Raw genomic sequence first — 14,414 nt, forward strand, 5'->3', positions numbered from 1 at the left:
TTAAACAAAATAAGCCAAACTCAGAAAGACAAAGCACATTTTTTTTTTTTTTTTTTTTTTTGGTTTTTCGAGACAGGGTTTCTCTGTGTAGCTTTGCGCCTTTCCTGGGACTCACTTGGTAGCCCAGGCTGGCCTCGAACTCACAGAGATCCGCCTGGCTCTGCCTCCCGAGTGCTGGGATTAAAGGCGTGCGCCACCACCGCCCGGCGACAAAGCACATTTTAACTCATATACAAAATCTGAATAAAAGTGGAAATGAGGCTACACGGGGGGGGGGGGGAAGGATTCTAGAACTTGAGAGACAAAGCAGGAGGAACAGTTCAAGGCCATCCTGGATCACAAGAGACTGAAAACACAAATCCAGAGAGATTTGTGAGAGTGCGTGTGTATGTGATTGAAACGACAATGTAATTACATCATTTTCCCTTTCCTCCCTTCTAAGCACTCCCATAAACCCCTCCTTGCTTTCTTTCAAATTCATGTCCTCCTTTTTCACTAACTGTTCTTACATACATATATGTACATACTTATTTTTCTTTAAAAAAAAAGTCCAACTATAAATTATATGAAGTAAACCCTCTGACGGTTGTCTGCTTGAAGAATGATTTCTCCTGTTCTCACAAGTGTAAATGTACTCATCAGTGATGAACCTTTGTACCCACGCTTCTTCCTGGAGTATACACACAGAGATAACAGCAATCGGTATGGAATCTTGGTGGCTGTCAGGATGACTACATATATACACATGACCAGCAAGGTCATACAGCACCAAACAAAAAAGCAGAGCTTCTCTAAATTAATGAGCTTTTCCATATTCTTACTGTTCTTTTTAAAGAACAAGTTTTACTTCTCAGTATGGGGTCCTACAAAATATCCCTATAATATTATAATGAATTTGTGGTTTTTTATATATGCTGATTTGAGAAAACTTTAAAACACTGAAGAACCCGGGAGGTGGTGGCAAACGCCTTTAATCTCAGAAGAGGCAAACAAATCTCTGAGTTCAAGGCCAGATTAGTCTACAGAGTGAACTCTAGAGAAACCCTGTCTTGAAAAAAATTTAAACAAACAAAATAAAAAACCTGAAGACAATAGAAAATGGAAAGGTTTCCCACATTCATAGATCAGCAGAATACTGAGATACATACCAGACACAGACAGACACACACAGACACACACAGCCAATATATGTAATGCTACTTGCTGAATATCCCTAATTGAAAATACTCTAAAACCTGAATCTTAAACTTTCAGCCTGACTTCTTGTGATAAGTCAGTCAAAGTATAGGTATACTAAAAACATTTAAAACTACGCCCAGCATTTGTTACATACATAAAGCATGTCTGAAAATGAGTAAGTTTCATGTTTAAGATTGATTGATCATGATTCCCAGGAAATCACATTATGCTCATGAAAACATTGCAAAACTGAAAACACTTTAAGTCTGTTATAAGCAATTACAGATAAAAACATGAGTGAAAGACATCAGAATGTAGCAGTACTAATTTAGCACATTAAATGAAGTCAGGAAGCAACCTTTAATCATATCTCAGATGAGTCAGTAGCTGGCTTTTTGAACTTGCCTTCAGATGTGATTACCTCCAGATGCAACCTGACCCACTAAATATTATTAACAAACTACACATGGTGGTGCACATGTCTAAGTCCAGTGCTTGGGAGGCAGAGGCAGGCAGATCTCTGTGAATTCGAGGTCAGCCTTTCTACATATTGAGTCCCAGGAGAGCCACAGCAATAAAGAATGACCCTGTCTCAAAAACAAAAAATTATTAACTACTGTGACTTTCCATAGAATGGATTTCTTCCCTCAAATTACTGAGGGCCTGAGATGTCACCCAATCTCTTTCTTGGAAGACAAACATTTCATAGTTTTGATCGTATCAATCATGATTTATGAATAATAAGTGATATAATCACCAAATACTTTGGTTTAAAGTATATAAGTTGACATTTTATACAATCTTTCTTTAAAAAAAAAAAAAAAAGTAGGGGATGGGGCTGGAGAGATGGCTTAATGGTTAAGAGTATTGACTGCTCTTCCAGAGGCCCTGAGTTCAATTCCCAGCAACCACATGGTGGCTCACAACCATCTGTAATGAGATCAGATTTCTTATTCTGGTGTATATATAAAAACACATGAATAAATAAATCTCTTTAAATAAAAGTTGGTGCTGAGGGTATATCATCATGATGGGACAACAGTCACCTTACTCATTGAGCCATCGCCACAGTCCAACACCATAACTGTAATTGGAAAAAGACATACGAAACTGAAACTGCTAACTCACTGAGGTAACAGAGAACGTGAAAGCAAAATCATGTGTCTGCCAAATCACTGAAAATTTTAAATGATTATACTCTTTTAGGTTAATAGTTTATGAATCATGTTTATAGTTTATTAATTATATGAATTAGAATAAAAGTGCTGATAACTAGTTCTGAAAGAGACATGTATATTTAACTTTGCTTTCAAGTCAAAAGAAATTCTTAACATGAGTTTCTGCTATCCAACTTAATGAAAACTGAAGGAGAAAATAAAGCAGGCAAACACTGACACTTGTGGTCACTCTGAGATTGCTAATTTACAATTAGGCTAACACATGCTTTCTAAATTCAAAAAATAATAAAACAGTTCATATATAACTAGTGGACTTCAAAAGGAAAAAATATTTTAATAGGTAATTTTTTAAAAGGGCAATGCTATTTACTAACATAAAGTAACCAAAAATATGTCATTTGTCTGCATCTTTCATACAATGAAAAAGTCTATATTTTAATAAAGTCAAGAGGTATAAACTGCAAGTAAATATTATTGTGCACATTAGGGAGCATCAGTAAAACTAACCCTGATCCCTAGATAACTATGTCAAATAGTAATTTTCAAATGAAAATGGTGAAAATTATACCTGTTTTAAAAATCTAGGACTACAAAGAAAAAGGATTTAGTTCTTGTCATGAGCTGAAATAAGTGTGAAGTATAAGGGCCATGTAAAGCACAAACAAAAGGGAAAACAATGTAGACAAGAGTGGACTTATGTCTCCCTTCTCCTATTCAACAGCAATAGCTCAGTGTTCTCCAGCCATTTCTTGTCAAACTTTTTTAAGATCAAAGACAAATAATTTAACTTATACATAATGATCAACAGATAATTCCCACAGTTACTGCTAGTTTATATAATGTAAATCACTCAAAACCATTAACTATATGAATAAGGGAATAATTTTTGTATATTTAGTAGAAATAAGGAATTAGGAAGCATTACAAACCCTTTCTTTAAATTTCAGTTCCTTATGAGTTATTATAGACATGTCTAGGAAAATTCCTTACAAAAGAAAGAGGTCGGAGGGAGGGAGGGAGGGAGGGAGGGAGGGGGAGAGAGGGAGAGAAGGAGAGAGGCAGGACAGGTAGACAGTTTAGGCCACTATACCCAAAGTAATAGATACCTTTTCCCCCCATAAGGCATGTATTATAAAAATAGAAATAGATCTATGTAAGCAACAATTACATGCCACTTATAACTATAAAACTTAGCAGGGCAACTGTCAGTTTGCTAAGTTTGAGAAAGAAACCTGCCACAACTATTTGAGTTAGTTTAACCACAGAATTCAGATTTAAAAGGAACTAGACTAAAGGAAGAAGTTGTACAAGGTTTCCGGTCACAGATTTTCACCATTTCTCTGGAATCTGAAGTTGTTAGAAAACATCACTAAAAGAAATTTTACCTCATAGCTGCTATTTTTCTAAACTTTAAGCTGTTAATCAACTTAAATGTTAAGAAACAAAAAAAATTAATTATAGTTCGAATAAAATTATTGCTTACTGTGTACTCTGCCTGATACACAAGAACCTCTGCTTACCAATCTTAGAAATCTTGTCATATAAACACTTGTCCCATAGCAATGGGTAGAAAAAATCTCACTGGTGGGTAATTCAGGCTTCAACCCAACATAGAAGGGAATCACTATTGAGTTATCCATGAAACCCTCAGTAATTGAGAGCCATAATAAATCCAGTTCAGTATCTAAAAAGGACATCTTAGAGATGATGGATGTGCCAGCTGTCTTGGGATGATCATTACAGACTATATAGAATGTCTCACTGTACCTCACAAATATGTGTAATAACTGTGAATTAAAAATAAACACATTGCTGGGAATGTAGAGCAGAAGGACAGAACTTACCTAGCACTGCCCAGCTTTCAGTATTACCAAAGGATAGATTTAAAATATATTAACAATAATTGGCAAAATAATTACTTTGTCCTACCCTAGAGAAAGGATGGGGAATTTATTCCATCATCATTATATTCCCAATAATTAATAAGCTGTGCCTTAATGTATGTGTTAGCATTTAGTAGCTTGTTAATAAACAGTTATTGAAAAAAAGTGAAAATACATTCAGTATTCCATTAATGATTCCTACAGTACTATGCCAAAATTTGGGGGGAAAGTTTCACAATTTCTCCAGCAGCCACGTAGTATAATATTTAAGAATAAATTACAGAAATTCAGATTTTAAAAATTTAAATAATGCTGTTTCAAAATTCTAATCTAACCCTCTTTCCCAACAGTAGTAACAGGTGTTTAGGTTAATTATTTCACAACTCCAGGTACCAGTTCCTCGTCTTTAAAATAGATATTACAATAATAAAATGATCATGAGGCAAGATCATTTACATACCATCTCTAGTACTTATCACTCAATCTAATTTGGAATGAACAATAACTGTATAGTTCCCTAACCTCAGTCAAGCCCCACTATTATGAATCACTGATATTAACAAATCCACTTCTACTTTAGAGAAATTATTTAAGCAGATTCAATAAGCATTACTCCCTTACCTATTAGTTTGTCTAATTACCTAGCCAAGAGAAAAAAAAAAAGCAGTGAAGACTATGGTGTGGAGTTTTAAGAACCAAACGCTAAGAAACATGAGTTTTAGTCCTCTTCCTACAATGTAACTAAGGCAGGCCAAAGTTCCTTCCAAACGGTAGTGTTTTCTTTCTTCCTTCAGTTCTACTGTCCTAACATTTCTAGGGGATGTAAGAAACACACTAAGAAAGTCACAGAGTACACCTAAACCAACAAAGCACACTCTAAGTAAAATATGAAGACAAAAAATTTAAAGCTATTAAAGGAAGTGTAATTTTTATTCACCTGAAATATTTCTCACCATATGACAAATAAATGAAGTCTGCTCCCCTAAAATATATAACATAAGCTCTAAAACTATAAATTTCTAGTAGTTAGTGTCTCTAGAATATCAGAGGGAAATGTTAATTACAGCCATTAAAAACAAATAACAAAAATACCTGCCTCAGTGAGTGCTCTTGTAGGAAAAAAAGATGCCCAAGTGCCCAGGTGCCTAGGTAACTTTACCAGAGGAGGAATTCATAGTCTCTAATGTTTGTAACACCTGTTTGACGGCATTTTACTGAACCACTTTTTAAATATTAAACATTACTAGAAGCACTGGACTCTAGCTCATGACTGTAGTTTTTTTTTAACACACACACGTAATATGTATAAATATACACAATATTTATTATACAATAAGCAAAAGTTCTAAGTTTTTCTCTACCTTAGGTTTTTAGTCAAAATGCAATCAATCATGTAGGACTCACCAATCAAGAAAATCTATGCGTGTTTTATATCTACTTTATCATTTTAATTCTATGATACATGTAATTTTAAAAGAAAAGTTTTAATGTTGAAAACAAGAAAGTGATTTAAAATTAACTTTACTTCTATCAAGAACCCTAAAAACTGCAGAGAGCAAAAAAGTAGACAGTATCACAACATCATTAAAGTAATCCAAGGTAGCCAATTTAGATAAGCTGTAGAAAATGAGAGGGGGGAATTCTAAGTTTCAGATAAAAAACAATGTTTTAACTAGACTAGAAAATCAGAACAATTTAGACAAAAAACTTTAAGAGCAGTAATGTACTGAAAGAGTTAATTTACACCAACTTGCATGTAAAAGCTTTTGCTACTTCTGCTCTAGAAAAGCTTGATAAGAAACATGAAAGCTACCACTGAACACAGAAAACATTTAGAAAGCCTGTGCATAAGTTTAAATAAAGATTTTAAAAACCATTACCTTCATTTCTTAATCATACTTTTATATTCACTCATCACTCTATTTGTTCTGAATAAATACAATGAATCATATAGAAGCAAGATTTCTAAGGTTTCCCTACCTTAGGTCTTTAGTCAAAATGAATGCAAACAATCACGTGGGACTCAGCCAAGCAGTGACGTTAAATTCTGCTCTGTCAGAGAGAGCATCTGTCAAGCCCACATTTAAACTGCTGCCTGCCTGTGCAGCAGCTGAAGAACCGTGGATTTCATATTACAGACTAAAACCCCAGTAAAACTGCTCAAAAAAAAATCCTTCCTGCAGCTGCCAGGCAACAACGACGGAAGAGAGGCAAAGCCCTTTTTTTTCCCCCAATGCAAGTGAAACACTAAACCCTCGCTCTGCTGCTTTACATTGCAGCTCAGCACTATTACGAGAAATATGGATACTGAGAAGAGAATACAGCACCGCATTGTCCAGCCGGGGAATACAGCAGATGTAAGGAGCTTCAATGCATCAACTATCGGAAAGAGACAACAGTGCACCAAATAGAACGGACAACTACAGCTCTTTTGTTTAATCAAAGGGAGAAAATGAAAGAAAGGGAAAATCTCTGAAGACTAGGACACATATGAACAAGAAGGGTAACTTGAATACGCGCCGACAGATGGACACTTTGGATACTGTGAAAAGCAATCACAGGAGGCAGACTGTTGGGGGATGTGCGCATGTTCGATAGCATCGGTTTTTTTGGGTTTTTTTTTTTTTTTCCTGAAGTGATGGCGTGCCAAAAGTATTTTCGGTGGGCATAATCTTCTCCACCTAAATGGCCTGACCAAGAAAGAAAGGTATGTGGCTGTCTTGTGTACAATGTGCATTAAATGTGTTATGATTTGATAGCCCTGCAGGCACTAATACTTGATAAACAAGTTCATATAGTTCCCTGCCCTTGAAACTATGGAAAGGTTTCTAAATACATGATTTTATAATCTGCCTTTTCTAGAAGGCAAGCTGTCACTGCTTTATTCAACTAAATATGTAGCTGGGAGTAATTCTTCAGAATTTTAAACATTAAAAAAAAAAACAAATAGTAACTAGATGTACTGAAAAGATTCTCTGAGAAATTAAACTAAGAAAAAAATCTATAGCCCTTAAAAAAAAATACAGCAATTCTCTAGCAAATTAGGTCAAATTGTTTCCTTATCTAATAAATTAAAGCACATTCTTTAAAATGGCTATCAAAAGATAGTGCAGTAAAATTATATTAAATAGAATCAAATATGATCTTAATATCATGGGGTCTATTTGGGAAAATCCTTTCAATCAAAATCTTAACAGTTCATAGTAATATCTTTTCTCTAATATCTATCTCCTCAGAGATGACAAACATAATTTAAGAGTATATCAGCAAATTTTACATATTATTGAGCTACAAGATATTACATTAAGTTAAAACATTAGCATCAGATCACACATGGTAGTGAGCTTATGCAAAGCATAACACCACCAAGTAGTCAGTCACATGTTATTATAGTATCAATGAATACAACTTTAAACAAAGAGATACCAAATAGTTGCTCTAAATACATTAGTGAAATAGGGAGCTTTTAAGTAACAGACTAATTCTAAATAACTGAGTATAAGACTGTTCCTGAAGATAATTTTAAAAGTGAAATTAAAAATCTAGCGTAAAATAGTTTGATATGAAGATATCCATTAATAATTATCAATAATGGGCTTCTGGGCTTTATTTACATGTAATAACAATCTACCCACTGCCTCTACATGTCTAAAAGACAGATATACACTATCCTGGGGACAATGTTAGAAGAGCAACTAACTCAATTTTACAAATCTATCAAGTATTTTGATTTTTTCCCCTCAATTTCTTAAAACTTACTAATATTCACAAAAAAGCAAATAATTTTAAAATCTATGGAATCTCTGTATTGTAAAATTAAGACTGAATGAGTGTATCAGACCTTGTATATAAACATCAATTCTCAATCATAATTATCTGTATTCTAATAGATTAAAATCAGAAACTATTAAATGAAACAGTTTTAAAAATCCAGCCTCTCTTGGTATCTTTATTAGAAATTAAGTTTTATAGACTAAATATATCAAGACAAAAGTATACAACAAGTTTTTCTATCAAAGCATCACTTAAATCTGGGACTGTTTCAGAATATTAATGTATTTACATCAACTTTTAAAGTCAAAGAATAGGAACTCTATGGGAGGAATACATTTAATAGTAACATCCTTATAAATTACAACCCATACGATATAAAAATACACTGAAAGTATTATAATCAAAACAAGAAAGGAGCTATTTAAAAAAAACTGTAAGACATAGCAAAATATTTCACTCTCTAGTCTTGTCCTCATTTTCAAGAACTAAAATACAACAGGCATTAACCTAAGAATAATTTTATCATCTAACAAAAGGAGAAACAGTTATAGCAATTTTATTTTCTTTTTAATAGCACACACACATGCAGATATATACATATATCCATCCTGAGAAACTTTAGCAAACAATGTAAGGCTAGATGCATGAGGTTGATTTATCAATGGGAGGTTATCAAACAGGAATATTTGTACAGGGATTCGAAGCCCTCCTAGAATAATACGTACAAGCATGCAAATCTCGTGAAATTTGAATTAAGATGTACCTCCATCTTATAAAATCACATTACAACCAATTATGAATATATGCTATGGTACAATAAAAAATAATGAGCTGCTTTCTGTAACATTAAAACACTTTGGAATATCACTTCAAGTATACTGTTTTCTTGAAAACAATGTAACTTACTTCAATACTTAACTTCATTCTCTTAGGCTCTTTTACTCATTCATTTAAATATCTGACCTTGAATTTATTCCTTTTTGAACTGTAAGTTTGCACTTTTAAAGTATCTGAATGACTGGATCTCAGCCATTTTCTAAGCAATGTTCTATCAATAGAAAGCTGGTATGTTTATATTTATAATGCTTGAAACACATCAAACAAACTTTCCAAAGTAACTTCTTTTTAAATTTATATATGTAACTCTTTAATATCCACTAGTCTCATAAGGTGAGTATGTGTCATTAGTAGCTACCAAATAAAGTAATTTTCCAATAAATTCTGTAATAGTTTTCTGCTTTAAATAGAATTTTTAAATATATACAGGAAAACCTGTTTCTAAATCAGGCCAGGAAGCTCTATAATTTTCAACTCATGTCATATAGGAAACATGTTTCACAGGATGAGAATAGCTTTGATCTTTATACAGTACTGTACGATTTAAATTCACGTAAATAAAACTAAGAGCAAACTAGATTTTTTAAAAATCACTGTGTGTGTGATACTGTGTGTGTGTGTGTGTGTGTGGTTAAATACTTTTTTAAGCTTTGAGAAATACCCTATTCAGTAAAAGCACCATTCAATTTCAGAAACAAGATCAAACCTTAGTGCCTGTTACACATTAGAAATTTGTTCAAATTCCCACCTACTTGCTCCTCCTAGTGGCTGCTACTAGAATAGTACTTCATTCATAACCATCTAACACTTTTGAGCAGTAACTGAAAGGTATGTGTAAGTTTTATGCTACAATTACTCAATTTTTTGAGGACTTACATGGAAATTATATTACTTCTTAAAAGCATTTGTATCAGTGTTAAACCAATCTGCCATCAACCATAAGTTGATCACTATCATAAGCTAAATAAGCACATGCATTTACACATATAATTTAAAGTAAGTGGCTATGTTAAAATTTTATTTGCTTTGTTTAAAGAAATTATTTCAGTGAATATTAAAATAAAAATCACTTCTTGAGCACAAAAATTTAATAATGCCAGTTTCAAAATTAATGATAAAATAAATGACTTTCACTTCTGGGTTTGGTTTAAAAAAAAAGTGAAAAAAATCAGAACTAGATATTTGTCTCCATTCTTCAAAACACCTTTTATTGGAATTCAAACTACTTCTATGACCTCACTTCATCTAGAAACATCTGAGAATAGGAAAAAAGAAAAAACAAAATACAATTAACAAACACAAGTAAGTTTGTGCTATGCTGAAAAGCCTCTTGCAAAATAACCAGTTTTCATTATGTGGCATCATTAATTTCTCTTGACTAGCTCGTAACTTTTTAAAGATCTAGGAATGAAAGTGTTATGCTACTATGAAGACTTAAAAATTAAACTAATTTCTGCTTGTTGCACATTATGCAACAAAGCATAATTCAAGAATATTGTAAAATGTATCTTGTGAACAATGAGGATTAAAGCAGTTGAAGATAGTAGTGGTCATTGCCTATATATTGAAAAAATATAGCTAAAAAAAACTGTGCAAAATGCATGCCCGTTGCCAAAACTATAGTTATTAAGACTGACGACCTCCTGGGTATTTCCTATTTGAGGAGGATGGTTAAAATTAGCGAAGTACTTAAAAATGTTAATCACTTCTTACTGTCTAATCTCACATGAAATTACTGGACCCTGAAAATTAATTTTGACAGGTGTATCTTCTCACTGACTTTCTTAACACAGTGGGGGAGAGTGGAAATGTGCCAAGCAGTGTACTGTGACTAACTGAACTCTGCCACAATCAAACTACACCGTCTGTCCCAAAACTAATACATGACCATTTTCTAAAAAAGGCCACTGACTGCACCATATCGCCATGGTATGTCAAATCAATTTTAATTAATGTCAACAAACTTTCCATCTGTTCTGAAGGCCTTCTTACTAAGCCTTTGTAAGAAATCAAAAAAAAAAAACATTTTTCCTTTCTACATCACACAACTTTAAAAAATCTTTACCCTAAGTCAAAGAACAGGTGACCAGAGCTACTGAGATCATCATCATGTGAGTCCAATAAAATTAATCAATCACTTACCTTTCAGGTGATCACTGTGTTACAAGAATATCTTAAAATAAACCTTATTTATTTTTTTGTTTTGTCAAAAGGAAACAAATAATATGCTTTCTTCTGGTTTATCCTATTTTTCACAGCTTAAAAACGTCCTTACATGAACAATCAGAGAGCCCTTTTAAGGCAGTTTGTAAGATTTTGCATTTTGTAAACCATTGTGTTTCATCTTTACAGAATGACTTCGAGAGACACATAACTGAACCAGAAAATAATGACCAAAGAACAGTACTGATTCTGGAAAAAAACAACAGTACTTTTGGCCTCGTAGATCTTACTCTATTACTGGATATTTACAACATGCTTCAGTGGAGGAGAAGACACTGCTGCTTTGCAAAGATGACCTGGAATGCTAAAAGGTCTCTGTTCCGGACCCACCTCATGGGTGTACTTTCTCTAGTGTTTCTTTTTGCTATGTTTCTGTTTTTCAATCATCATGACTGGCTACCGGGTAGACCTGGATTCAAAGAAAACCCTGTGACATACACCTTCCGAGGATTTCGTTCTACAAAAAGTGAAACAAATCACAGCTCACTTCGGAACATTTGGAAAGAAACAGTTCCTCAGACTCTGAGGCCTCAGACAGCAACTAACTCCAATAACACAGATCTATCACCGCAAGGAGTTACAGGACTAGAGAACACACTCAGTGCCAATGGAAGCAATTATAATGAAAAGGGGACTGGACATCCAAACTCTTACCATTTCAAATACATTATCAATGAGCCTGAAAAATGCCAAGAGAAAAGTCCATTTTTAATACTATTAATAGCTGCAGAACCTGGGCAGATAGAAGCAAGAAGAGCTATCCGGCAAACATGGGGCAATGAAAGTTTAGCGCCTGGCATCCAAATCACACGGATTTTCTTGTTGGGCATAAGTATTAAGCTAAATGGCTATCTTCAACATGCAATTCTAGAAGAAAGCAGACAATATCATGATATAATTCAACAGGAATACTTAGATACATACTATAATCTGACCATTAAAACATTAATGGGTATGAACTGGGTTGCAACATACTGTCCACATATTCCATATGTTATGAAAACGGACAGTGACATGTTTGTCAACACTGAATATTTAATACACAAGTTGCTAAAGCCAGATCTGCCTCCTAGACATAACTATTTTACTGGGTACCTAATGAGAGGTTATGCACCTAACAGAAACAAAGACAGCAAGTGGTACATGCCACCAGACCTTTATCCAAGTGAGCGTTACCCTGTCTTCTGTTCAGGAACTGGTTATGTTTTTTCTGGGGATCTAGCAGAAAAGATATTTAAGGTTTCTTTAGGCATCCGTCGTTTGCACTTGGAAGATGTGTATGTAGGGATCTGTCTTGCCAAGTTGAGAATTGATCCTGTGCCCCCTCCCAATGAGTTTGTATTCAATCACTGGCGAGTTTCTTACTCAAGCTGTAAATACAGCCACCTAATTACCTCGCATCAGTTCCAGCCTAGTGAACTGATAAAATACTGGAACCATTTACAACAAAATAAGCACAACGCCTGTGCCAACGCAGCAAAGGAAAAAGCAGGCAGGTATCGGCACCGCAAACTACACTAAAAGACTATTTTTGTTCAAGTGTGCAATCTGTAAATACTACTTAAAGCATGTATAGTTAACAACTTGATTACATACATAGGACAAGTTTTAGTTCACAACTCATCACATAAAGGAATCCAAAACTATTTTTTTAATTTCTGAAGAAGCTAATTCATAAAATTACAACATTATGACAGAAAGATATCCCAAAAGAGTCTATTTAAAGATTGTTAAAAAGGGATTCTCTGTATTAACATGCAATAATAAGCATGCATAAATGGTTCAAGTCTTACATTAGGGATCAATACAATGTACCTGCATATATTTTCCACAAAAATCTTAATTTAAGAAATGAAGACAGTCAAAAGATTCCTAGGTTTACTTTGGATTTCACCATATGATTTAATGTAAATAAGACAGTACTATTGATTTTAAGGGAACTTTGTAACTGCAAAGAACACATTTTCTGACTAGACTCTGGAGTTCTAAAACTTTATACTACATGCAATAAGACTTAGTTAAGTTAATCCATAACTCATTTATATTCAGGTGTTTGAGCAATGCAATTCTCATTCAAGCATTTACTTTTAAAAATAATTGATAATTATTTCTATTTCTTTTATTAATTAATCTCGTATATACTGGGAAAATTATTTTGACATGATGTGGTAAATGTGAAAAAAAATTAATGTGTCTCAGGCTCAAGTTTTTATAAAATGAATTATTAAAGGTTTCAAAATAGATAAATTTTGTTTCCTCATTGGTATTAATGGCCAAGCCAATACTTCAATGAATTTTGCATTTAGACGAAATATTGCACTCTTGGAGAGTGCTGTCATTTAACTACAACTATACCTGACTTCACGTATGTCTGTAAAATAGAATCATGTTCCTCTAACTGAAGCAAAAGTACTAACATAGAAGCACAATGATTATGTGTTGTTGAAAAAGGACGAAAAAAGGAATGCAGGTAGTAATTTCTTTCAATATATTTTTAAGATGCATGTCTGCCAAACAGCAACATATGGGAAGTTTATTTTCTGAAAGCAGGTGTACATAATCCAACATTTAATCATTTTATGGAACTTATTTCTTTCTCTCAATGTCAAGTTTACAAACCTAGGTTTTTCATTTGGTAAATGACAACTATCTGCATCACCAATTAAAAATCATTTAGGGAGGGATGGGGAGAAGCTACAAATGTTTGATGACTGTTTGCTTTTAGAATGGACGACATACTCAATGCTCTTTTATCAAGGTACCATTAGTTTTAAAAGGTAAACAACAAAACCCTGAACTGAATGTTATACAAATGTTCTCATATTTTGTTTGGCCCCATCATGAATTTTAACATCAATAAACAAAAGCCCACTAACTTTAAAAGTGTTTGTATTCTATATAAATTTATCAATTTTAATTAAGTCAGAATGTCTCTGACCATAATTCTAATAATCATTTTTATCACTGAACCTATAATGAAGAATAAACTGCCAGAAGCACAAAAAGTATTGTTAGTAATACACTGAGTTCTACTTATATTAAATTTATCCCCTCTTTTAAATCAGAAACCAAGTACTCTATCAATCAAAAGATTCTGAACAATCAGCTACAAAACATCTACCAGCTCTTATTTAATGGTTATTTTTCACTTAATTACTCAATGTAATTGCAGAGTTACCAGTATTACTACAAAAAGACATACAAAATCACATCAGTGATGAAAGACAGAGGGACTGTCAGTATAGACTAATTCCCTCTGATTTATGCCACGTAAGTTTAGAAAGAAAAGGGGTGGGGAATGTATGTTTGCAAACACTCATGCACAGGTATGTAACAGAAA

The 14,414-nt window shown here is 33.5% G+C and overlaps 2 protein-coding genes across 2 annotated transcripts in view; one reads left to right on the forward strand and one right to left on the reverse strand.

Moving 5' to 3' along the window:
- Positions 1–14,414, reverse strand: part of Cdc73 (cell division cycle 73) — a 114,107-nt gene that overhangs the window by 46,838 nt on the left and 52,855 nt on the right. The window lies entirely within an intron of this gene.
- Positions 6,294–13,957, forward strand: B3galt2 (beta-1,3-galactosyltransferase 2). The gene is made up of 2 exons (XM_052737112.1): positions 6,294–6,947; positions 11,204–13,957. The coding sequence occupies exon 2, from the start codon at positions 11,327–11,329 to the stop codon at positions 12,593–12,595; it is 1,269 nt and encodes a 422-aa protein (XP_052593072.1). The 5' UTR covers positions 6,294–6,947; positions 11,204–11,326; the 3' UTR covers positions 12,596–13,957.

This window comes from Peromyscus californicus, unplaced genomic scaffold, assembly GCF_007827085.1.
Source record: "Peromyscus californicus insignis strain IS unplaced genomic scaffold, ASM782708v3 Scaffold_14__1_contigs__length_90479793_seg_2, whole genome shotgun sequence".
Taxonomy (NCBI): Eukaryota; Metazoa; Chordata; class Mammalia; order Rodentia; family Cricetidae; genus Peromyscus; species Peromyscus californicus.